Source organism: Thalassophryne amazonica, chromosome 2, assembly GCF_902500255.1.
Source record: "Thalassophryne amazonica chromosome 2, fThaAma1.1, whole genome shotgun sequence".
NCBI lineage: Eukaryota > Metazoa > Chordata > Actinopteri > Batrachoidiformes > Batrachoididae > Thalassophryne > Thalassophryne amazonica.
The window spans coordinates 25,107,670-25,131,104 of NC_047104.1; the positions used below are offsets into that span (position 1 = coordinate 25,107,670).

Consider the following 23,435-nt stretch of genomic DNA (forward strand, 5'->3'; position numbering starts at 1 on the left):
CAAGGGCTCCTGCAGCTACAATTTTCCAATGAGAACCACTTTGCAGCGCTACTGTTTAAAACCCTATTAACTCAGCCAACAATTTGCATTGAAATTGACCTTTGTGGAAAAAAAACGCTTCATGTACGTCCGTCTTTATTTTTATTTTTCAAATTTCCGGTCCCATTGTTTTCAATGATGCGTGCTTGACAGAGCCCGGTTTTCGCGCATGCGCAGATACCGAATGAACAAATGTACGGAGGTAAACTTAGTCCGTGACAGGTTTTATTTTGACGTATCTCCAAGAAAGATTATCCGATTTAATAAAAGGGTGACAGTGAAGGCGTGCAGAAGAAGCGACGTCGGGTTTGCTTTTAAAGAGACGTTTCAAAGGCATGTCACTGACAGTCGTTCTTTATGCCGCCCGAGAGCAAGCGGCTGACCGCTGTAGAATCGACCGCTGTTTCGACTCTCAAAGCAAGCGTTTTATTTTGAAAATTTCAAGGGAAACGTAGTCACCCGTTGTTTTGTTTCTAGCTTGATGCATATGTTAGTTGTAGTTTACGTTTGTAGCTGCTTTTAAGTTTTATCCATATAATCTCACAACGTGTGAAACAAACTTGAATTGGTGAGTTTTTTTTCTGCTTTATGCTGTTCTGTGGAAAATCTTTATCGATGCCAAGGTTAACGCTAACTCGCTTTCGTTGCAAGGCTTAAGCTAACTAAAGCTGAAAGAGTCTTCAGCAAAAACACTAAATTAACTCGCTACGTTTACACACTTTAAAGTAAAAAAATGATCTAGCTGATGTTATTTTCGCTTTATTATTGTTAACCGTTGGATCACTGTTTCATGTTAGCTAATGTTAGCTGCTCGTTCGCATTTAGAACATTAGTGAAGCAAAAAGGAAAATACAGTCCAAACAGTAAAGACACTAGTCTAGGGTTATTATTAATAATAATAATGATAGCCAGGCCATATATAAAATAAAGACATAACTATAAAACATTAGGCATTTTTTTTTAAATACTAACAGTAAGGAGCAATTTCATCTGTTATCCCCAGCAGCTTTGTTCATTGACTTTCTGCAATGTGGGTGATGGTACTAATTAAATAAATTGGAAATGGACTGCATTTATATAGCACTTTTCTATGTGAAATTCAACGCACTTTGCAATGATGCTTCACATTCACACGTCAGGTTGCTGCCATGCAAGGCACTCAACTGCACACTAGGACCTTGCAGAAGAGCCCTTTCATTTTCCAGTCTGGTGGGGGTTTGAACCGAAGGTCCTCTGGTCTGAAGCCCAACGCTTAACCACGAGCTTGGGATTCTTGAGTTGTCTTAAATGCAACATTAATATGAAGCTATCAGGCGATATGGAAGTCACAGCTTTGACACCAAACAAGAAAGACCAGGGTTTTTTTAAAGCAGAGTAATGAGATGGAAAAACCACCTTAAAATGCTTGGGGTTCGGGGGCCAGTTAAGCCCCTTTTACATTGGGCCAATGTAGAGTTGTGGAATACAGCGTACCGACTACATTGAGTTTATGCAGCCCTAAGTCGACCTTATGCAGTGCTGTGTGGCAATACGCTCAGGGACACAAAGGGTTCCATGAAATGGATGCAAAAATTAAACATGTTTAATTTTTTGCACATCTGTCCCAAATTGACATCACATCCTACATGTTTGTTTGATAAGATTACTCCGTCAAGCCTTTTTGTGCACAGAACGCTGCTCAGCGTAACAGCGATGTCCAGTGGCTAGTATGAGAACTGTCACAAACACATCATGACAGTTGTCGTCTGCTCCGTGGACAAAAGTGGAGGAGGGTCTCCTTTTAAATATGAGTGATGTACCTGTGCTTGAGTGTTCCATCAAGTGGTGGTACATGATAGCCGCCGTTCTTTGAGGTAAGACACTTAGATTTTGATGACTAAAATGAGACTAGCCTTCTCTGTATGAAGCTAAAAACTTTGGTCGGGTAACATGAAACTTTAGCTGACTAAGCGCTTTGTGCAACAACTAATGTTAAAAAAAAATTAGCCAACTGATTTAGTTGACTAAACAAGATTAGACCGCTTTATGAAACTGGGCCTAGATAACACATCTGGGCCAGGTTTTGTAAGCGGTCTAATCTTGTTTAGTCAACTAAACTCATTTAGTCAACTAATGTTGACAAAACTTCAGTGTGTTACCTCAGAAATGGCGCCCGTGGGACCTTTTAGCAGGTTATCGATGACACCATCCACGTCTCCAGGTTGACTGTATGCCGAATTGTCAGGGATGTTAGTTGGGCACTTATGAACAGACAGCAACAGGTACACATAGACAGACACAGCCGCAGCGAGAGTTACTGTAGCAACACTGCATGCCCATGTATGGCACATATATGAAACAGCCTTTAAACCAGAGGTCTCAAACTGATTCCAGAAAGGGCAGAGAGGATTGAGGTTTTCTTTGCAACCACCCACTCCACCAGGTGATTTCACTGATTAACTCATCCCATTGTTACGGGACACCCCTCTGTGTTTTAGTAATGGTACGCTTCAAGAGTAGAATAGCGCATGCATGGACATACTCGTGTGGTCTGTATGTCAGGGAGTTTTGTAATCAATACACTCTTGTGAACAGCTCTGCTTTTCGGCGTCTTCCTTACGCAAACATGGTGTCAGAAGGGTAACTGCAAACACCACCTGAGCAGCATTTTTATTGCTGTAAGGACATTCGTTGTTGCTACAAGCATACCAAAGTAAGACGTCCTTTTCAAGTTTAAACCAGTGCTGGCACTGGCTAAGAGGTAACAACATGGCAGCAAGCATTCCGCCTTCTGAAGAAATGAAGTTAACTGGAGATGTGGCAAGTAATTGGAACAATTTTAGAACTGAATTTGAAGATTACTTGCTGGCATCTGGGTTGAATGAGAAAGCAGAGGCAGTGCAGGCAGCAACACTGAGACGAGTAATGGGCAGTGAATGTCATCACATTTACAAACAATCTGGACTTATCGGAGGAATGACAGGGAGATGTGAAAGCCATACTAGATGTTTTGGAGGGCTATTTTAAGTCAAAGAGGAACGTTATAGTTGAAAGATATATCTTTGGAAATTCTAAGCAGGAAGATGGTGAACCAATTGATAAGTTTGTTACAAGACTCAGAGAGAAAGCTGCCACTTGGGATTACGGAGAGCTGCAAGAGGAGTTAATACGGGACAAGCTGGTTGTTGGTATCAATGATGAAAGTGTACGGCGCCGCTTACTCAGAGAAAATTAACTCACCTTGTCTTCCGCCATTGATATATGCAGAGCTGCAGAAGCGACTGACGTAAAGCTAAGAATGATGGCTCAAGACAGACCAATGGAAAATGTGCATGTCACAAACAGGCAACAGCAGCGAGCCCCACTAAAGTTTGACCGTTCAGGCAGGGCCTGTGATAATGAGAGGCAAGTGGCGGTCAATAAAAGCACATGTAAATACTGTGGAGATGTGCACAAACATGGGCAAGATGCATGCCCTGCATATGGAAAGATCTGTCCTCATTGTGGGATCCTCAACTACTTTTCAAAAGTGTGCATGAAAAGTGCTTGAGCGGATCAAGTGAATGCAGCAGATGAGATGAGTAGTGAGGATGAGAACGCGGGGGACAGCATCTACATGGTGGAGAGGATTGGAGCAGTGAAAGGACAAGGAAAAAAAAGTGGTTTGCCACTCTGAAAATGCAGGGGGGATCACAAAGGTGCCAGCTGGACTCTGGTGCAACTTGTAATGTTATGAGCATCAAAGATAAGAGAAAACTTGCACCAGATGTACCACTTTTGTCCAGTAGAGCTAAACTCGTATTGTACTCAGGTGAAATGATGCATTCAGTAGGCATCTTAAGAACTGAATGCAAGGTGCGGGCACGAGACATATGTTGGACTTTGAGATAGTTCGATGTAATCAAAGGCCCCTCCTGTCAGGCTCAACATGTGTGCAGCTGGGCCTTATGCACGTTACCATACCTGAGGAGCTGAATAAAGTAGATCAAAGCAGTACGATGCCTCTCACTAAGCAGCAGCTTACGGACTCATACACAGTTGTATTTAATGGACCAGTCCTCTCACTCCCAGGGGATGTTCACTTTGAGTTGGACAATACGGTGGCACCTGATGAGGCATCTCCACGGAATGTCCCGGTAGCACTCAGAAGTGCTGTCAAGGCTCAGTTGGACAAACATGAGAAGGATGGTCACATAACACCTGTGTCTGAATCAACTGAGTGGATTAGCAACATGGTAATTGTTAAACAGTCAGAGAAATTGAGGATTTGCATTGATCCCAAGTCTCTCAATAAAGCTCTGAGGAGGTTCCATTATATCATGCCCACACTGGATGACGTGCTTTACAAGCTCCCCAAAGCTCGGATCTTTATGCTTGTCGACGCACGTGATGCCTTTCTACAATGCAAATTGGACAGAGAAAGCAGCTACATGATGACATTTTGGACCCCATGGGGCAGGTATCGGTGGCTAAAGCTGCCTTTTGGAGTATCTGTTGCCCCAGAGGTCTATCATCGGAAACAGCATGAACTCTTGTCAGGATTAAGTGGTGTCGAGCCAATAGCTGATGACATATTGGTCATTGAGTGCGGAGACACTGATGCAGAGGCTGAGGCAGATCACGATATTAAACTGACAGCATTGATGGACAGATGTGGCGAGATTAAACTAAGACTGAGCCTGAAAAAGCTCCAGTTTAAAGTTAAGGAAGTAAAATTTCATGGACACATTCTGTCAGCAGAGGGTCTGCGCCCGACCCTGAGAAGATCAGGCCAGTTCAGGATATGCCCCGCCCCATGGACATCAAGGTGGTGCAACGATTTATAGGATTTGTAACCTATCTCGCAAAGTCCCTGCCATGCCTTTCAGAAGTGTGTGAACCGCTGCGACGACTGCTGGATAATGACATGCTATGGTATTTGCTGCCTAAACACGAGACCGCCTTTCAGGAAATCAAACGACTGGTCACGGCGGCACCAGTTTTAAGATACTATGATTGACTAAGCTGATCACCATTCAGAGTGATGCTCGCCAAAAGGGACTTGGTTGCTGCCTTTTGCAAGAGGATCAACCTGTGGTATTCACGTCTCCTGCATTGACACAGACTGAAGAGAATTATGCACAAATTGAGGAGTGTTTGAGCATTGTGTTTGCATGTCAACGTTTCCATCACTATTTGTATGGTAGGGAAGAGAGAACAGCGGAAACGGATCACGAGCCTGTAGTTACGATTTTCAACCAGTCACTCCTCAGTGCACCTAAACGCCTACAGAGCATGCTCCTTACGTTGCAGAATTATAATCTGAAAGTAATTTATAAACCTGGCCCAGATATGTACATTAGTGACACTTTAAGCAGAGCTACAGTACATTCTAACATGTCTGAGGCTGCATACAGGCGTAATTCCGTTTGCAGCCTGCAGAAGGAACTGGAGACCATTGAACATTTAAATCAAGCCAATTACTTGAATGTTACCAGCCAACGCCTGGCACAGATAAGGAAGTATACAGAGGAGGATAAATGCCTTCAAATGTTAAAGACCGTAGTCTTACAGTGATGGCCAGAGTACAAAGACGATACTCCCATAGCCATTAGAGAATATTGGTCTATGAGGGACGAGATAAGTGCAGAAGACGGGGTGCTTTTCAAAAGCCAGAGAGTGATCATTCCAAGAGCATTGCGATTCGAGATGCTTAAACGCATCCATCTAAGCCATATTGGGGGTGACGCATGTTACAGACAGGCAAGAGAGACATTGTACTGGCCGAATATGCAAGGTGAGATAAAGGATTATGTCAGTCAGTGTTCAGCATGCAATGAATACACACACAGACATCAGCGGGAAACGATGATGTCACATGCATTACCCACACAGCCATGGCAAATTCTTCGCTTGGATCTATGCAAACAGGCAGGCAAAGACTTGCTAGTGATAGTGGATCGCTACTCAGATTTTTGGGAAATAGAACAGCTTCCAGACCTCACGGCAGAAATGACAGTTCTTAAATGCAAATCACAATTTGCCAGGTATGGGCAGCCCAATCGGGTCATTACAGACTGTGGCTCCCACTTTGACAATGAGACATTTAGAAGATTTGCAAAAGACTGGAATTTTGAGCACGTTATGTCATCCCCACGGCACCCTAAATCGAATGGTAAAGCAGAATCAGCTATGAAAATAGCGAAAGATCTGTGGAAATGAGCAGCCAGCGCAGGTACTGACCTGTGGATAGCCATACTTCAGTGGAGAAACATACCTACTGATGCCATACACAGTAGCCCTGCATAAAGACTAATGGCTCGTAGGTTGAAAACCTCACTTCCAGTTTCTGAGACGCTTTTAGAGCCATGTGTCGTTCCAGGTGTCGTGGAAAGGGCTAAACATCAGAAGGCAAAGTCTTTGTATGACAGGTCCGCCAGAGATCTGCCCGAGCTACAGATAGGTCAGCCTATCAGAATGCAGCCATTACCAGGTGACCGGACAGGTAGATGGAGAAAGGGGGTGTGCCTCCAACAAGTAGGTCCTAGGTCATACCTAGTGGATGTTGAGGGGACCTTGTACAGGCGTAACAGGGTGGATCTGAGACCAGCCAAAAGGCCAGTGACAGAGATACCACAAGAGGGACAGGTCGGTAAGCAGGTTAACTTACCTCAGGCAGAGGAAGAAAAGGATACACACCATGATGTTGGTAATCAGGAAGAGCAGCCCAGACAGCCGGAAGCCCACTCCCCTGACTCAAGATAGTACAGGACCAGCAGGGGAAGGCTGGTGAAGGTTCCAAAAAAAACTTATAAAATAAATGATATAATGGTTATGCAAAGGCACTAATGAACTGTGGTTGACTGTGTAGGCATGCTATGTGTATGGTGTTTATTTATTAACTAATGATTTACAGTTGTTGCATTGATACGTTTTGTCTAACAACAGGTTTTATGGTTTTAAATGTGGTTTCAATTGATGACTTGCAGTGGGTCTGTATAGCCATGTTTTATTTTTTATAGGCATGTGTATATGTCCAACCACAGGTTCATGTGGAACGCCTTGCTGTATAACTATAAAAGGGGAGATGTTACGGGACACCCCTCTGTGTTTTAGTAATGGTACGCTCCAAGAGTAGAAGAGCGCAGGCGCAGACATACTCGGGCGTGGTCTGTATGTCAGGGAGTTTTGTAATCAATACACTCTTGTGAACAGGTCTGCTTTTCAACGTCTTCCTTACACAAACACCCATCTGCTCAAAGTGGCTGTGGTGTTAAACAAAACTTTTGTGCATTGGAGGCGTTCCTTGGAAACAGCACTCGCGAGGCCACTTAAGCCCATGAAAATCACTGACTAATGATAGACTGTAAATCTACAAGTTTAGCCATCGATGTGAAATGGAGATTAGACTGCTCATGTTGGGTGACATAACTTAGTCGATTAAGAAAGTTTTGTAGACTAAAAGATTAACCTGCTGTATGGAACCGGGCCCTCTGGGGTGATTTATATGACATTTCATGGATGTCAGCATCACACATTGCATCAAGGTAACTACTGGTCTTTTCAAAGCTCAAGCATGTGCACATGCTTGCCCTCCTGCAGACAATGTTAAAAAGAAAATAAAATATTTGTTATGGAATTCTCCCCAGATAAATACGAGGTCTATTAGAAAAGTATCCGACCTTATTAAAAACCATATGGATTTGAATCACGTGTGATTGCATCAGACAAGCTTGAACCCTCGTGCGCATGCGTGAGTTTTTTCATGCCTGTCAGTTGCATCATTCGCCTGTGAGCAGGCTTTGAGTGAGGTGTGGTCCACCCCTTTCATCTATTTTTTTATTGCGAAAAAATGTCTGAACGATTTGGAGCTTTGCTGCATCAGTTTTTTTTCCAGAAACTGTGAGAGACCTCCAGGTGGATACCATTCTAAAAATTAATCTGGCTTTCAGGGACGATTTTATGGGGATTAAACAGATTACGGCGTGTTACTGCTGCTTTAAGGACTGCCCACAACTCCTGAGAGCGCGGCGCGCTCCCAGCCCCCATCGATAGGCTGACACCCCGCTGGAACAACCAGATCATTTCCAACGTGAATGCTTTGTTGATCCGGGACCTCGTCTGACTTTCACAAAAAGGCAGAAGGTGTGGACATCAGCACTTTTTCGGCACATTCCACCATTACAGGAGTTTTTTTCATGGAAAAAGAAGCGGAGGGACGCGCCACGGAGCCGTTCATTACGCGGCACAAAACCACCTCGGTGTTGGTCTCACAAGATGGCTTTCAGGTGGATTTCAGACGGATTCCGGTTGCTTTCCAGTCGTGTGAATATCCGATTGTGATTGTGCATGAGCTGGACATGCCCAAACATGTCCTGTGAGGCTTCATCACGGCGTTTCTTTGTGCCATGCAGCTCCGCCGCGACGCGCGGTGGAGCCGCTTGTCTTTCCATGACAAAAACTCCTGTAACAGTGAAATGTGCCGTTCATTTTTAAACTGGACACTGTCTTGATCCGGTATGTCATCTGACTTTCACAGGAATTGTGAAAAGACGTGGACATCAGCACTTTTTCGGCACATTAAGACAGACGTGCGGAGGACTTCCGCGCGTCACGGTGGAGCCACATGGCGCAAAGCAACGCCGTGATGAAGCCTTCCAGGACATGTTTGGGCATGTCCAGCTCATGCACAATCACAATCGGATATTCACACGACTGGAAAGCAGCCGGAATCCGTCTGAAATCCACCTGAAAGCCATCCTGTGAGACCAACACCGAGGTGGTTTTGTGCCGTGTAATGAACGGCTCCGTGGCGCGTCCCTCCGCTTCTTTTTCCATGAAAAAAAAACTCCTGTAACGGTGGAATGTGCCGAAAAAGTGCTGATGTCCACATCTTCTGCCTTTTTGTGAAAGTCAGACGAGGTCCCGGATCAACAAAGCTTTCATGTTGGAAATAATCTGGTTGTTCCAGCGGGGTGTCAGCCTGTCGATGGGGGCTGGGAGCGCGCCGCGCTCTCAGGAGTTGTGGGCAGTCCTTAAAGCGGCAGTAACACTCCGTAATCTGTTTAATCCCCATAAAATCGTCCCTGAAAGCCAGATTAATTTTTCGAGCGGTGTCCACCTGGAGGTCTCTCACAGTTTCTGGAAAAAAATTGATGCAGCAAAGCTCCAAATCGTTCAGACATTTATTCGCAATAAAAAATAGACGAGAGGGGTGGACCACACCTCACTCAAAGCCTGCTCACAGGCGAGTGATGCAACCGACAGGCATGGAAAAAACTCACGCATGCGCAGGAGGGTTCAAGCTTGTCTGACGCAATCACACGTGATTCAAATCCATATGGTTTTTAAAAAAAAAAAATAAGGTTGGATACTTTTCTAATAGACCTCGTATGCTCTCTTCATTATGGCCCAGTCACATGGCACTTAACGAAGGGCAACGAAGCCCTGACGAAACAAGAAATCTGGACTTTCATTGATTTTTGTTGGCATCGTTTAACCTCCGCGCAGCTTCGTTCCTGCAGCTGGCACATCATCAGGATTTTTAAATTGTTGAAAAATTTGAATGAAGGGCAATGAAAACCTTAATTCGTCTGTGTTTCTTTTGTTCTGGACGAGGAACCAGAGCAGGTCGTCCACTGATGTGCGCAGAGATCTCCACAGAAAGACAAGTTGGGACATGCCTATCTCGGCTTTCAGTGGCTTACCAGTCGAGTGAGTATAAGAGAAATTGTAGAGAGCTGGGCATGTCCCAACTTGTTCTTTGTCTCGCTCCATCAGCGGCTCCGTCATGACGCGCGAAGCCTCCGCGCGGCTTTCCATGACAAAATCTCTCGTTAAAAGTGAAATCTGCCGGAAAATGCCTGATGTCCAGCTCTTGTGATAACCAGACAAATCGCACACGACGGTCCCGGATAGACACAGCCATCCGTTTAGAAATGAAATGGTGGTTTCTGCCTGTCGATCGCGGCTCGGAGCGTGGTGCGCCGTGCGCCATTGTGGGCTGTCCTTAAAGTGGTAGTAACACTCCTTAATCTCTGTGAAGCCCATACAATTTTCACCGAAAGCCATGTGAATTTTCCGAATGGTTTAGTCAGCTCTAATTTTTACAAAGTGAAAATATCACAAAAATCTTTTAGTTTTAAAGTAATGTGGTAATTCTGAAGGTTTGAGCATTAAAACTCACATATGCCAAAAGGCATTATGGAAAAATGAGCCTCCTCATCACTGGTTGGTTGGTTTATTTATTCGTAAAAACCAACACACTAGTTATTGTAATGTTTGTGTTGGTTTTTACAAATAAATGTGTATTTGTAAATTTGTCATTTTTTTATTTGTAAAAATAAAGGTATTTGCAATATTGAAAATTCTGTTTGTGTGATTCAGCACAACGAATAGTGACTGTGTGACAGTTGGATGCTATTCACACTCCCATCCAGTAGATGGCATTGTTCTGTGCATCACGGATAAGTGGTTGAAGATGAGTGAGTGTGAGTTGGATATACCAAATGAAATGCCTAAAAGTTTCACAGTTAATTTTACTGGAACTTTGCTTTCATTATTTAAGTTTATTTCATAGAAATAAATTAGCATTTGGTTAACAAATTATATTTTTGGAACATCCTTAAAGATCGTCAGGTACATTTAAAGGATTTCACACCTTTTTAATTTACTCAGTATTTTTAAACTACGTTTTTTACGCCACTTTTTAAAGGCTCCATTGCAGCGTGAAAAACAGCATATTTTTGACAAATTTACGGCACATTTAACCTGAACGGAAGCCTGTTGCAACGGCGAAGAAATTTCAGGTGAACAAACAAACCAACAGACAGACCAACATAGTCTTGTCGAAGTGACTGACAAGACTAAAAAAAAAAAACAAGCAGGATGAATGTGTGGTTACTTTGATCATTTATCTCACTATCAGCATGTTAAAATCTGTTCCTGGTGTTGTTGGAACTAAACAATGAGTTTGATTTTTCAGTTGACGGCCTTTAAAGGTGTAAGGTTGAATGCTTTGTGATTTCAGACAGCTATGTGTAGCTGTGTTCGGAGCTGCACAGCTCTTTTCTCCACACGACTCCCAAGGCTGCTGCTCACCCAGACTGGGTTCCGGTTGGATGGCAGGGGCCTCCGTACCTCTCCACCCTGCATGACTGTCAGCGTGGACTCCCAGCTGCTCCCATTACCTAGCCAGGCTCGTGTGGTGATTTGTGGAGGTGGCATCGTGGGAACATCGGTGGCCTACCATCTGGCCAAACTGGGTTGGTCTGATATAGTCCTGCTAGAGCAGGGGAGGTGAGTACCTCAATTACATTTGATGCAGATGGTTCCTGTTTAACGTGATTACATGTTAGCCGTTCTAGTTTATGCCATTTTAAATATATAAAAATTAAACATTCTAAAATTATCTCCCTTAAACTCAAACTGAAAGCAAATCTCTACAACTTGATATCAATTAATTAAAAATATACAAGCCAAGGTGATGGGTTGCATAAGTGGGTGGTGGTCAGTGTGGAAGGCTCCCAGTTCAAACCCTGCCCCTGCCACATTCCTCCATGCAATTTGGAGTTGCGTCAGGAAGGCCATCTGGCGTAATACTTGTGCCAATTCAACATCCACCTCAGATCCACCTCAGATTTGCTGTGGCAACCCAGAGTGCAAGCGAGGGAGCAGCCTTAGGGACTTTTTATGGGTTGCATAAGTAATGGAACGCTTTGGTAGAATACCTGTAAATAATCAGTTTTATACGGAGTAGATAGTTATAAAAAATGAGTGAGTGTGCAAGAAAGAGAATAGAATAGTCTTTATTGTCATTGTACAGGGGGGCGTACAACAAAACTGGGGTGCTCCTGCAGACTGTACTGTACTGTACACCACAAAATAAACAACACATCTTATACACTATAAGAAATTGTTTAAATATGAAATATGTACTGTATACTAATATATCTATATTATAATAGCCAGGTGGCGTGTGTGTGTGTGGTGGTGGTGGGTGGGGTTATGGCTTCGATCACGCAAAAACTGACATTTGCTGTTTGGTATGCTAATAATTTTAGGTCAAGGATGAATGCTGCAAAAACAGAAAGTTGATAGGACAAATAGTTTTGGAGACGGTATCAGTTTTAGCTAATAAGTAAACAATGGACCTTTTCCTGCAATGCACCATGGGAGTTCGGGGTTTTGAGGTTTTAAATGTAGTTATAGTGGTTTATGTTAGTTTAATGGTGGTGTTAGTGTTATTAATTGATTGTTTTTGTAGCTCAATTGGTTTAGTCAGTCTAAATAACTCTCATACTGCTATTAGCATGATATTTCTGCCACTGCCTTTCTTTGTTTATTAAAAGCACCTGCTTGCAGCAGCTCTGTGTGCATGCATGTGCACATGCAACTTCGTTCACAGAGAAACTGGACAGCTGACATTTGCAGTTTGGTATGCTTATGTATTTTGGATCAAGGATGAACGCTGTGAAAATGGAACAATGGATGTTGGTACAGCCCCTTTCACACTAAGCCAATGTAGAGTTGTGTAATGTGGCATACCAATTACACTGAGCTTATGCAGCCCTACGTGGCAATATGCTGAGGGGCGCAAAGGGGTCTGCAAAATGGACACAAAAAAATGAAACGTTTAAAGTTTTTTCGCGGCCTTTCAGCATAGAGCCACTGGACGCAGTGCTCTATGCAAGTCTACAAACAACTACTACTATATGTAAGTCTGTGCAACACTGCACTACTGTACACCATTGCTCCACAATTATACACAACCCTATGCCAATCCGGCGAAAACTCCTTTTTGGTTTTTATTAGTAAATGCCTGCATTGCTAGATTTTAATTCACCCTGCTGAACTTTGCTGGCAGTGAAGCTTCAAAACCACGGAAGAAGAGGAGGAGGGCCAAGCGTCCACATCCACTATAATGCCTCACACACAGATCATTAGTGAGAGGACATGTCCATGTCCACCATTGCAAGCGAGAGGACATGTCCACGTCCACTGTACTCATCACAGACAGATTGCACACACCATCACTGGCTAGAGCTCCGCCTTCTCCTCGAGTTTCCCGGGATTGTGGCATGTTAACCCTCTGGGGTCCGAGGGCATTTTTTGGACAGTTCACTCGCCTGGCATAAATGTTTTATTATTACTGTTAACAGTTCTCCCTGCATCCCACAATCAAATGTTATGTCTCTTTTTTTCAGGACAACCTGTGCTTTCAGAATATGTATGTTTTTGTTGTGTTTTATAAGTGTAATAAAGGTTTACAATCAACTCAGGCAAGGAAAAAACAAAGCACAGAAATAATTTTCCATACACATTTATTCAAAACACACAGCAAACTGTAATAAACAACTGTTTTGACACTTTATTAAGGTAATTTGAGGACTCGTGTGAAATACTGCACAACAAAAAGGTTCAAACAATAAACACAAATGCATATTTTAAACAATATGTACAAAATGGTCTGTGCGTTTTGTTGTCCATTGATATGGTAAACAGTGCTTTATGCAGAGAAAGTAACAGAGTTATCCAGTAACATTCACATGCAAACTAGTGGAGCAATCCTGATAGTTACACACTCTTTGTTTGAGCATGTGAGATTGTCATCAGAGGCTCTTTGTGTGCTCCTGCTTTCACTGATCGCTGTACGTAATGGCGCAGGGCACACTGAGTATGTACTAATAGTATGTACTCATTGGAGCATCCAGGGGGCTATTCAAACGGGCCAGCTAGTAACGTATCACTCCTGAAAACGATCTTTGGCTTTTCACGTGGGGTAAATCTGCCCTACGATTGGATTTTGGAAAACCATGTGACGGTGAACCAATTCCGATTGGATACTCATATTGCGCACGTCATCACACAGCTTCTATGAGGAGTACAACAATGGCCGATGGCTGGCTCGAAAGTCCGTGAAGTTAACTTTTCAGTAAAAAAAAAAAGAAAAAAAAAAAAGCAAGTTTCTATCTCATCATTAAAAAGTTATTTATAATTTAGTAAAGCTTGGTCATAGCTGTCACCCAGAGGGTTAAATAATTATTGCACACTTTCTATAAATGCTAGAAACTTCATTTCACTTCTCAAATATCAGTGTATTCGTCTGCTATGTGATATATTTAACTGAAATTTCTGATCCAGAAAACCAATGATTTACAAAGGAAAATCATGAAATCATTATCAGGGGTGCCCAAACTTTTGCATACAACTGTATGTATATATGTGTGTGTGTGTGTGTATGTATATATATATACACACACATATATATAAACTATATCTGTGTGTGTGTGTGTGTGTGTGTGTGTGTGTAAACATATGAATAAAGTACAAAAACAGATTCAGTCCAGGCACTCCAAAAATATGAGCTGCACAAGGAGGTGTTAAAAGGCCTTTATTTTAATGGTCAAGCCAACATGTTTTGACCATACACCCGGTCTTCCTCAGGCCTTACATAAAAAAGTATAACAAAACAAAACAAACAAAACAAAATATATCACAAACAAACTTGTTTGTGATGCTATTTTAGTCCCGCTGTGAACGTACACATGGAATGTCTCCACGACACTGTTCTTTACAGTCTACCTGGACACGCAGATGGATTTTTTTGCATTGGAAATAAGTTGGAATCCTTTATTTTCAGGAGATAAAGGTTTTTCTATCTAATTGTGAGAGAACTTTGTGTGGAGCTCCGATCTGTGCGTGGGGACTGCTTTGATGGCATGGACTTTGGAAATCATAAGTGGATGAGTGGCCTGTTCAGTTTTTTTTTTTTTGTATTTTGTTCTTATCAGTGGAGCTGGTAGGCTTTATTTATTTATTTATTTTTGAGAGTCTATCTTGACGTGAGACTGTTCTGTAACGGAGCAGCACGCACTGTGTTGCGCAGTGTGCACGTGCACTGTTTGTGCACAGTGGAAAGTCGCTGCTTGTACCGTGACTGCATCAAAATTAATGGTTATCACTTAAAAATGAGTCATCATCACGAGTCATCGAGGCATGCCTCCTCCCCGGACGGCTCGGCGATCGCTGCGCCCTGCACGGGCTGTGGTCCCCACCAAGACGAAGCAAAAAATGCGGAGATCGTCCTCTTATCATCGTGCTTTGTGAAATGCTTGCGTTTTGTCATGTTTGTGTCATCTAGATGTAAACAGGATAAAATAAAGAGCTGAAGATGTTAATGTGAAATCTCCCCACAAAATTGGTTTTGTGCTCAGTCAGATTCCCACCATGTCTCATGCTGAAACATCACAAGATGACGCCACTCAGTATAGCGGCGCTAGATGGCAGTGTAACGGCACTGCGCCATTATTCCATTGTCTGGGGAGAACCCTGCACAGGATTCACATTGTTTTCGTCTTCATCATTCAGTGACATCTCATGTTTTATGGATGTTCTTTTTTACTTTTTTATTGTATGTCAACTGTAATTCTGTGTTCAGACTAGGTGCAGGAACAACCAGACTGTGTGCTGGCATTGTCAGCGTGGCAAAACCCATCCCTATTGAGTGTCAGATGGCCAACTACTCCATCACACTTTACCAGCAACTGGAACAGGAGACTGGAGTTAAAACAGGTCAGATATACTGCAGTGACCACTTTATGAGGTAATATGGCTGTACACCATATTATTAAGTACAGGAGTAAATTTTTGCAAGTCATAATTGAGATACATTGTAATTTTGCACTTTCAGATTAAACACTTTAATTTTTACATTTCTGCACTGAATTTTCTGTTGATTGTCTGAGCATACCCAAATAAACTAATCACCTTAGACAGAGCAGGGAGTGATGGAAAGTGAGCAAATTTGGGCATCCCCGAGGACCACAAAGCCAAATAATGACTTTTTTCTTTTTGTAATTGGTAAAGCAAATTGGAATATCAAATTGAACAATATATTAACACCTTAACTATATAGACAGAAATATATGCACAACTTTACATAACTTCACATAATAAATAACACTTAAAGAAAACCAGTTACAATAATTAGCCAAGAGAAACATTCAGAATCCACTACATAGAAATCAGTGACATTTGATCATCACATGCAGAGTTTATAATAAGCTGGTTTAATGCCTTTAAGGACTTTTATATTTTTTATTGATATTTTGGAAAATTATAAAAATGTAATGATGAAATCGACAGAACACATGCAAACAAACATTTTTTTGCCATTTTTTTTTTTTTAGAAGTTTTTGTATTGGGGGAAAAAATGTCTGATTTACACAAATCAGCTGGTTGGCCTGTGGTTTTTTTATTATTATTATTATTTATTTATTTTGCAATTATATGAAAGCATAAAGGAGTCTTAGTACCACATATGTTATTTGAAGGGGTTCAGGCATAATTACGCAGAGAACATTTAAAAAAGTTAGAATTTTAAAAAGTGAGGGTCTAGCCAGATAAGCAGTAATTTTCTTAGAGCCCTCCCCTCTTTTTACATGAAATGAAAAGTGAATAAATTAATTTAATACCTTTCAATATAAGCAATGTTTGTATTTTAAAGAAAAAAATTGCTAAAAGCTAAAGAAAAGAAAGATGAACTCAGGCAGGAGCTGGGATTGTCCCAGGGAAAACAACTGAAAACCCAGACATCTGTATATAAGGTGGCCAAGAATTTGAAAAGAAAGATTATCAATAAGCGCCAAACTAGGAAAACTCAGACATGAGTGAAGGCTTAACAGGTTTGATGCATTATTGTGGCATAAATATTTCTGTTCCATTTGAGTTGATACTGAGAATTATTATTTTTGAGTTCTTTGAACTGTCATTTCCTTTACTGTGTTCTTTTATGAGCCACAATGAGGTTTTTTTGGATTAAGGGCTGGTAGCACAAACAGGTTGTGTCAAAAAATTGACCTGACCCAACAAAAAATTGAATTTTTTGGAGATTTCTTTTGTGGGTAAATAGACCTGAAAATTCACCAGAATGCATCTGAAATTTCAAATTATTTTCTGGGGGAGAACCCCCAGACCCCTCACCAGGGGCTTTGGCCCTTGCCAAAAATTAATTTTGTTTTTTCCATGACCCATTTTCATCACTGGAAGCACATTTAGGAACACGAGTTCTGAGATATTACTGAGAAATTGCTGTCTTAGTATTTATGGAGCTGACTAACATTATAAGACCATACATTTACTGTATCACAATTTGCAGTAATTATAGCAATAAGCTCAATATTTCTTTTTCATCACATTGTGAAGTCCTAATTTAATTAGTTTTTCAGACACGACTTCATGTGAAGTGTTTGTGTGTGGATTGCACCACTGATGTTTCGTATGTTTTGTTTTGTTTTTTTTCTTTGCTGACAGTTACCCTTCAGTTTGAGTTTTCCACTTTTGTGCTGGAAGCGTCTTAAGTAGTTTGAGACCTGATGAGTTGTCTTTTGTTGTCTGGTGTGTGTGTGTTTCAGGTTATGTGAAGACAGGTTCTTTGTGTTTGGCCCAAAATCAGGATCGCTTCATCTCTCTTAAGCGCTTGGCATCACGACTTAAGTAAGGCTCTGTGATGTTGGCCACTGAAGTACGTGACTTCCTTCACTGTTGTGGTTGTCTTTGCCCCAGTCACACTCAAGTAAAAATAGGACAGTAACCTCTTTGTGAAGATGAAAAAATTGTTTCTCCGTGAACCAAGTCATATACACGCAAGCATGCATTCACGTACACAGAGGCCACTTGGCTTTTAATATATAGATGCTTCCTCTCCTTCATTGCTTTCTTAGAATATTGGGAATCAGCTGTAACATCATGAAGCCTAAGGAGGTGGCTAAGCTACACCCTCTTGTTAACATACATGACCTGGTTGGGGCGATCCATCTCCCTGTAGATGCTGTGGTGTCGCCACCTGATGTTAACCATGCTCTTGCAGTGGCTGCTGCTGGATTAGGTAAGGGACTCACACTCACAACCTTCCTTCAGCTGACCAGTGGTTGAAAAACGTTTTTTTAGTTCTCCTTTTTTTTCCCTCAGGGTCACCACAGCACATCTGATATGCATGTGCATGTTGAACATTCTATGATAAATTTTAAAGGTTAAGCTGTATACTTTTTCAACATATTCCATAGACCCCAGAGGGTCCCAAAATCTCTTTAAAGTTTCTTGGTAAAAGTCCACCCTGAGCCTGGATTTTAGTAGACCTGTAAAGCCCTGTGTTTCAGCACTGCTCAAAACAGGCTGTTTCTTATCTGTAGCTTTAAATGATCATGCCCACTCCCTGGAAGGGAATCTTGGGCTTTCTGGTATGCTGAGGTAGGCAGAAGTTTTCATAATACCTGCGTTTGAGGCAGACTCTGTGGGTGGAAAGGAACACCAAGCTGGGGGCGTGTCACCTACCTGTTATTTCCTCAGCCTGTGTGAGCACTGCTAGAAAAATCAGAATTACTTCTTTAACCTTAAATACAAGGTGTGTTGCCTTGAAGGCAGTTATTACATTCCTGTGGGATGTTGTTTGTACAAGTATAAATATATAAATGCATAAATAAGTTATTTAGTTCATAACAGCAGCAGTAAAAGGTTAAAAATGTGCTTTAGATCATTTTATTTTTTGAAGGTCAAACTTTTCCTTTTTTACTAGTGATGTCATTTCTTGTTTCTGTTCTCTTCCTGGTTGCTGTGAGAATGAGGCAGACATGCTGCACATGTTAGCCATCCACTGTGATACATTGTTCAGGCAATGCCTTTCCACCTCACTTGTCCATGAAGATTGTGAGTAAACAGTCAATGCTACTTTGACTCTGTCTTCATTGACTAAAGACTTAGCTTGATGTTTAATCAGAGTGCCTACACTCTGCTGAGAACATTACAATGAAAAGGCGGCACTGTGTTTCAAAGTGTTCACCATGGCAACAAGTTGTTTCAAATGCCAAGAGCATCACTACATCAGCATCATCTGCAAATTCAATACATTCAAGAGCTAAAGCAGAATATGCTAAGTGCCTTATATGCTAGCAGGAGGCTAAATTGAAACGTCAAAAGGCTGCTAGAGAAGCAAAAAGGAAGACAAGAGGAGCTCAGAATAAGTTGGAATCAGCTAGATTCTGTACAGAGCTGGAAGTGCTATGACTAAAGCAGGAAGCTGAAGCAGCTGAAGCAGTGTTGGAACACGTAGCAGAAATGCGCAGGATATTGGATAATGGAAAACTGATTCAGAAGAGAAGTTTAGACTGCAGCGTACTACAACTCCTGGCAAAAATTATGGAATCACCAGCCTCGGAGGATGTTCATTCAGTTGTTTAATTTTGTAGAAAAAAAGCAGATCACAGACATGACACAAAACTAAAGTCATTTCAAATGGCAACTTTCTGGCTTTAAAAAACACTGTAAGAAATCAGGGAAAAAAAATTGTGGCAGTCAGTAACTGTTACTTTTTTAGACCAAGCAGAGGGAAAAAAATATGGAATCACTCAATTCTGAGGAAAAAAATGATGGAATCATGAAAAACAAAAGAACGCTCCAACACATCACTAGTATTTTGTTGCACCACCTCTGGCTTTTGTAACAGCTTGCAGTCTCTGAGGCATGGACTTAATTAGTGACAAACAGTACTCTTCATCAATCTGGCTCCAACTTTCTCTGATTGCTGTTGCCAGATCAGCTTTGCAGGTTGGAGCCTTGTCATGGACTATTTTCTTCAATTTACACCAAAGATTTTCAATTGGATTAAGATCCGGACTATTTGCAGGCCATGACATTGACCCTATGTGTCTTTTTGCAAGGAATGTTTTCAGTTTTTGCTCTATGGCAAGATGCATTATCATCTTGAAAAATGATTTCATCATCCCCAAACATCCTTTCAATTGATGGGATAAGAAAAGTGTCCAAAATATCAATGTAAACTTGTGCATTTATTGATGATGTAATGACAGCCATCTCCCCAGTGCCTTTACCTGACATGCAGCCCCATATCATCAATGACTGTGGAAATTTACATGTTCTCTTCAGGCAGTCATCTTTATAAATCTCATTGGAACGGCACCAAACAAAAGTTCCAGCATCATCACCTTGCCCAATGCAGATTTGAGATTCCTCACTGAATATGACTTTCATCCAGTCATCCACAGTCCACGATTGCTTTTCCTTAGCCCATTGTAACCTTGTTTTTTTCTGTTCAGGTGTTAATGATGGCTTTCGTTTAGCTTTTCTGTATGTAAATCCCATTTCCTTTAGGCGGTTTCTTACAGTTCGGTCACAGACGTTGACTCCAGTTTCCTCCCATTCGTTCCTCATTTGTTTTGTTGTGCATTTTCGATTTTTGAGACATATTGCTTTAAGTTTTCTGTCTTGACGCTTTAATGTCTTCCTTGGTCTACCAGTATGTTTGCCTTTAACAACCTTCCCATGTTGTTTGTATTTGGTCCAGAGTTTAGACACAGCTGACTGTGAACAACCAACATCTTTTGCAACATTGCATGATGATTTACCCTCTTTTAAGAGTTTGATAATCCATTTACTGAAAGTTGCCATTTGAAATGACTTTAGTTTTGTGTCATGTCTGTGATCTGCTTTTTTTCTACAAAATTAAACAACTGAATGAACATCCTCCAAGGCCGGTGATTCCATAATTATTGCCAGAGGTTGTAGTGAATACATTCATGCTCAAATTGATCAGAATCAATCTACTTCTCCACCAGTACCAATCCCACTTGTAAAACCATCAGTCCAAGCAGAATCACAAAACCGTTTCAGATCATGGCATCCATTAAGTGGGTTACACTCCTCCAGCCAAGGCAAAGGAGTCGGTATCGGGTTATTTGGTCATGTGACTTTTAGTCAGGATTCTGACATTTTGCTGACTGGCTGAGCACTGGTACCACAGTCTCTGGAGGAGTGGAGCCAACTTACATTTTCGGCGGTTGCGCGACAGCCAATCACAGAACATGGCGTGATGGCCAATAGCGGCCGACGTATCAGATGGACCAATCACAGCCATGTTTTCACCAGTGCTAGGCATCCATCAGTAGGCACAACAAAATTACAAACTGCCAATTACGAGCCCAAACCTGAAAGAGATGAAGCATACTTACCTGCACCAAACCTGTCTCAGCTAACCAGAATTGAGTCAAAGACTGACATTAAATGGACAGGCTGTCACACACCACAATGCATCTTGTGCATCGCCTCGTATTGACCCACTGGCACAGTATTTGGTGAAACATGATCTTGTAACATCAGGACTATCAGTTTGATGATAAGCCAGAGAATTTTCGTGCATGGCAGTCCTTATTTGCCAATGCAGTGGCTGAAATCCAACTCACCCCATCACAAGAACTCGATCCCATGAAAAAATGGTTAGGAAGACAGTCCAGCCAACAAGTGAGACTCTTGCACTCAGTGCATGTGATGCCAGTCAAGCTTTATGCAAAGCATGGGAGAGGCTGTGTGACTTCTATGCAACCCCTGAGACAATTGAGCAGTCACTGTTCCACAAGCCGGACAGTTTGCCAGAGATTTCAGCCAAAGACCACACCAAACTACGTGAACTTGGAGATTTGTTCATGGAGATACAAAGTGCCAATGAAGGTGGATATCTCATCGGGCTATCGTATCTAGATACCTCCAGAGGCATTGGACCAATTGCAGACAAGTTGCCATATGGGCTTCAAGAGAAGTGGGTGTCATTTGGGTCAGGATACAAAGAGGAAAACAATGGACGCTTCCCTCCCCTTGATGACGTTTTTGAATTTGTTTGCTCTGAGACAAGTGCGATGACCCCAGCTTCATTTTTGGATGCATCAGGAATGACAGAGAGGAGTACAGGCGCCTGGCTTTGCTGCATGGACATGCCATCCAGTGTGAGACATTGTTCAGGCAACACCTTTTCACCTCACGTATCCATGAAGATTGTGTCAACAGTCAACACCACTTCGAATCTGCCTTCATTGACTAAAGGTTTAGCTTGATGTTTAATCGACATCTCTACACTCTGCTGAGAACATTACACAAGGGATTGATTGATTGAGTTTATTTTGTAAAATCAATGTAAAAAGAAAGGTGTGTGTGTGTGTATATACCAATTATACACAAATGACACAATAAAGCAAAAATGCTTATTTTCATTGTGGTCCTTGTGAGGCTAACACTTCACAATACTGAGGAGGAGCTTGATTGAATGTGTACAGATTGCAAGTTAGACAGTAGAATCTCATCGATTAATGTAAGTAGGAATAAATGTATAGTTAACTTTATATATATATATATATATATATATATATAATCATTTACACTGGGATACTAATCTATATTCTAATAGTTAAGTGGCCTGTTTGTGTGTGAGTATGGCTTTGATCATGCAAAAACTCACCACTTTTTTTCACAACAACTGTGTGAAAAAAATAGTCCAACAGTTTAAGAACAATGTTTCTCAACGATCATTTGCAAGGAATTTAGGGATTCCATCATCTACAGTCTATATTACAATCAGTAGATTCAGAGAATCTGGAGAACTTTCTACACGTAGGTGGCAAGGCCGAAAACCAACATTGAATGCCCGTGACCTTCAATCCCTCAGGCGGCACTGCATTAAAAACCAACATCATTGTGTAAAGGATCTTACCGCGTGGGCTCAGGAACACTTCAGAAAACCATTGTTGGTGCTACATCTACAAGTGCAAGTTAAAACTCTACCATGCAAAGTGAAAGCCGTACATCAACAACATCCAGAAACACCGCCGCCTTCTCTGGGCCCGAGTTCATTTGAAATGGACAGACACAAAGTGGAAAAGTGTGCTGTGATCTGATGGGTCCACATTTCAAATTCTTTTTGGAAATTGTGGACGTCATGTCCTCTGGACAAAAGACCATCCAGATTGTTACCAGCGCAAAGTTCAAAAGCCAGCATCTGTGATGGTATGAGGGTGTGTTAGTGCCCATGGCATGGACAACTTACACATCTGTGATGGCACCATCAATGCTGAAAGGTACATCCAGGTTTTGAAGCAACACATGCTGCCATCCAAGCAATGTCTTTTTCAGGGACGTCCCTACTTATTCCAGCAAGACAATGCCAAGCCACATTCTGCACATGTTACAATAGTGTGGCTTCGTAGTAAAAGAGTGTGGGTACTAGACTGGCCTGTCTGCAGTCCAGACCTGTTAACCATTGAAAATCTGTGGTGCACTATGAAGCGCAAAATATGACAATGGAGACCCCGGACTGTTGAACAACTGAAGTCGTACATCAAGCAAGAATGAGAAGGAATTGCACCTACAAAGCTTCAAAAATTAGTGTCCTCAGTTCCCAAACACTTATTGAATGTTGTTAGAAGGAAAGGTGATGTAACACAGTGGTAACATACCACTGTCCCAGCTTTTTTGAAACGTGTTTATCAGTCTGAGCATTAAATATCTTGTCTTTGTGGTGTATTCAATTGAATATAGGGTGAAGAGGATTTGCAAATCATTGTATTCTGTTTTTATTTACATTTTACACAACGTCCTAA

At 41.7% G+C, this 23,435-nt stretch overlaps 1 protein-coding gene across 1 annotated transcript in view; it reads left to right on the forward strand.

The window, feature by feature from the left end:
- Window positions 1-477: 477 nt before the first annotated feature.
- pdpr (pyruvate dehydrogenase phosphatase regulatory subunit) overlaps window positions 478-23,435 on the forward strand; it is a 65,666-nt gene continuing 42,708 nt past the window's right edge. The window contains 5 exon segments of the mRNA XM_034184459.1: window positions 478-607; window positions 11,027-11,295; window positions 15,437-15,570; window positions 17,412-17,493; window positions 17,721-17,884. Coding sequence (XP_034040350.1) covers window positions 11,033-11,295; window positions 15,437-15,570; window positions 17,412-17,493; window positions 17,721-17,884 — 643 coding nt within the window. The 5' untranslated portion in view covers window positions 478-607; window positions 11,027-11,032.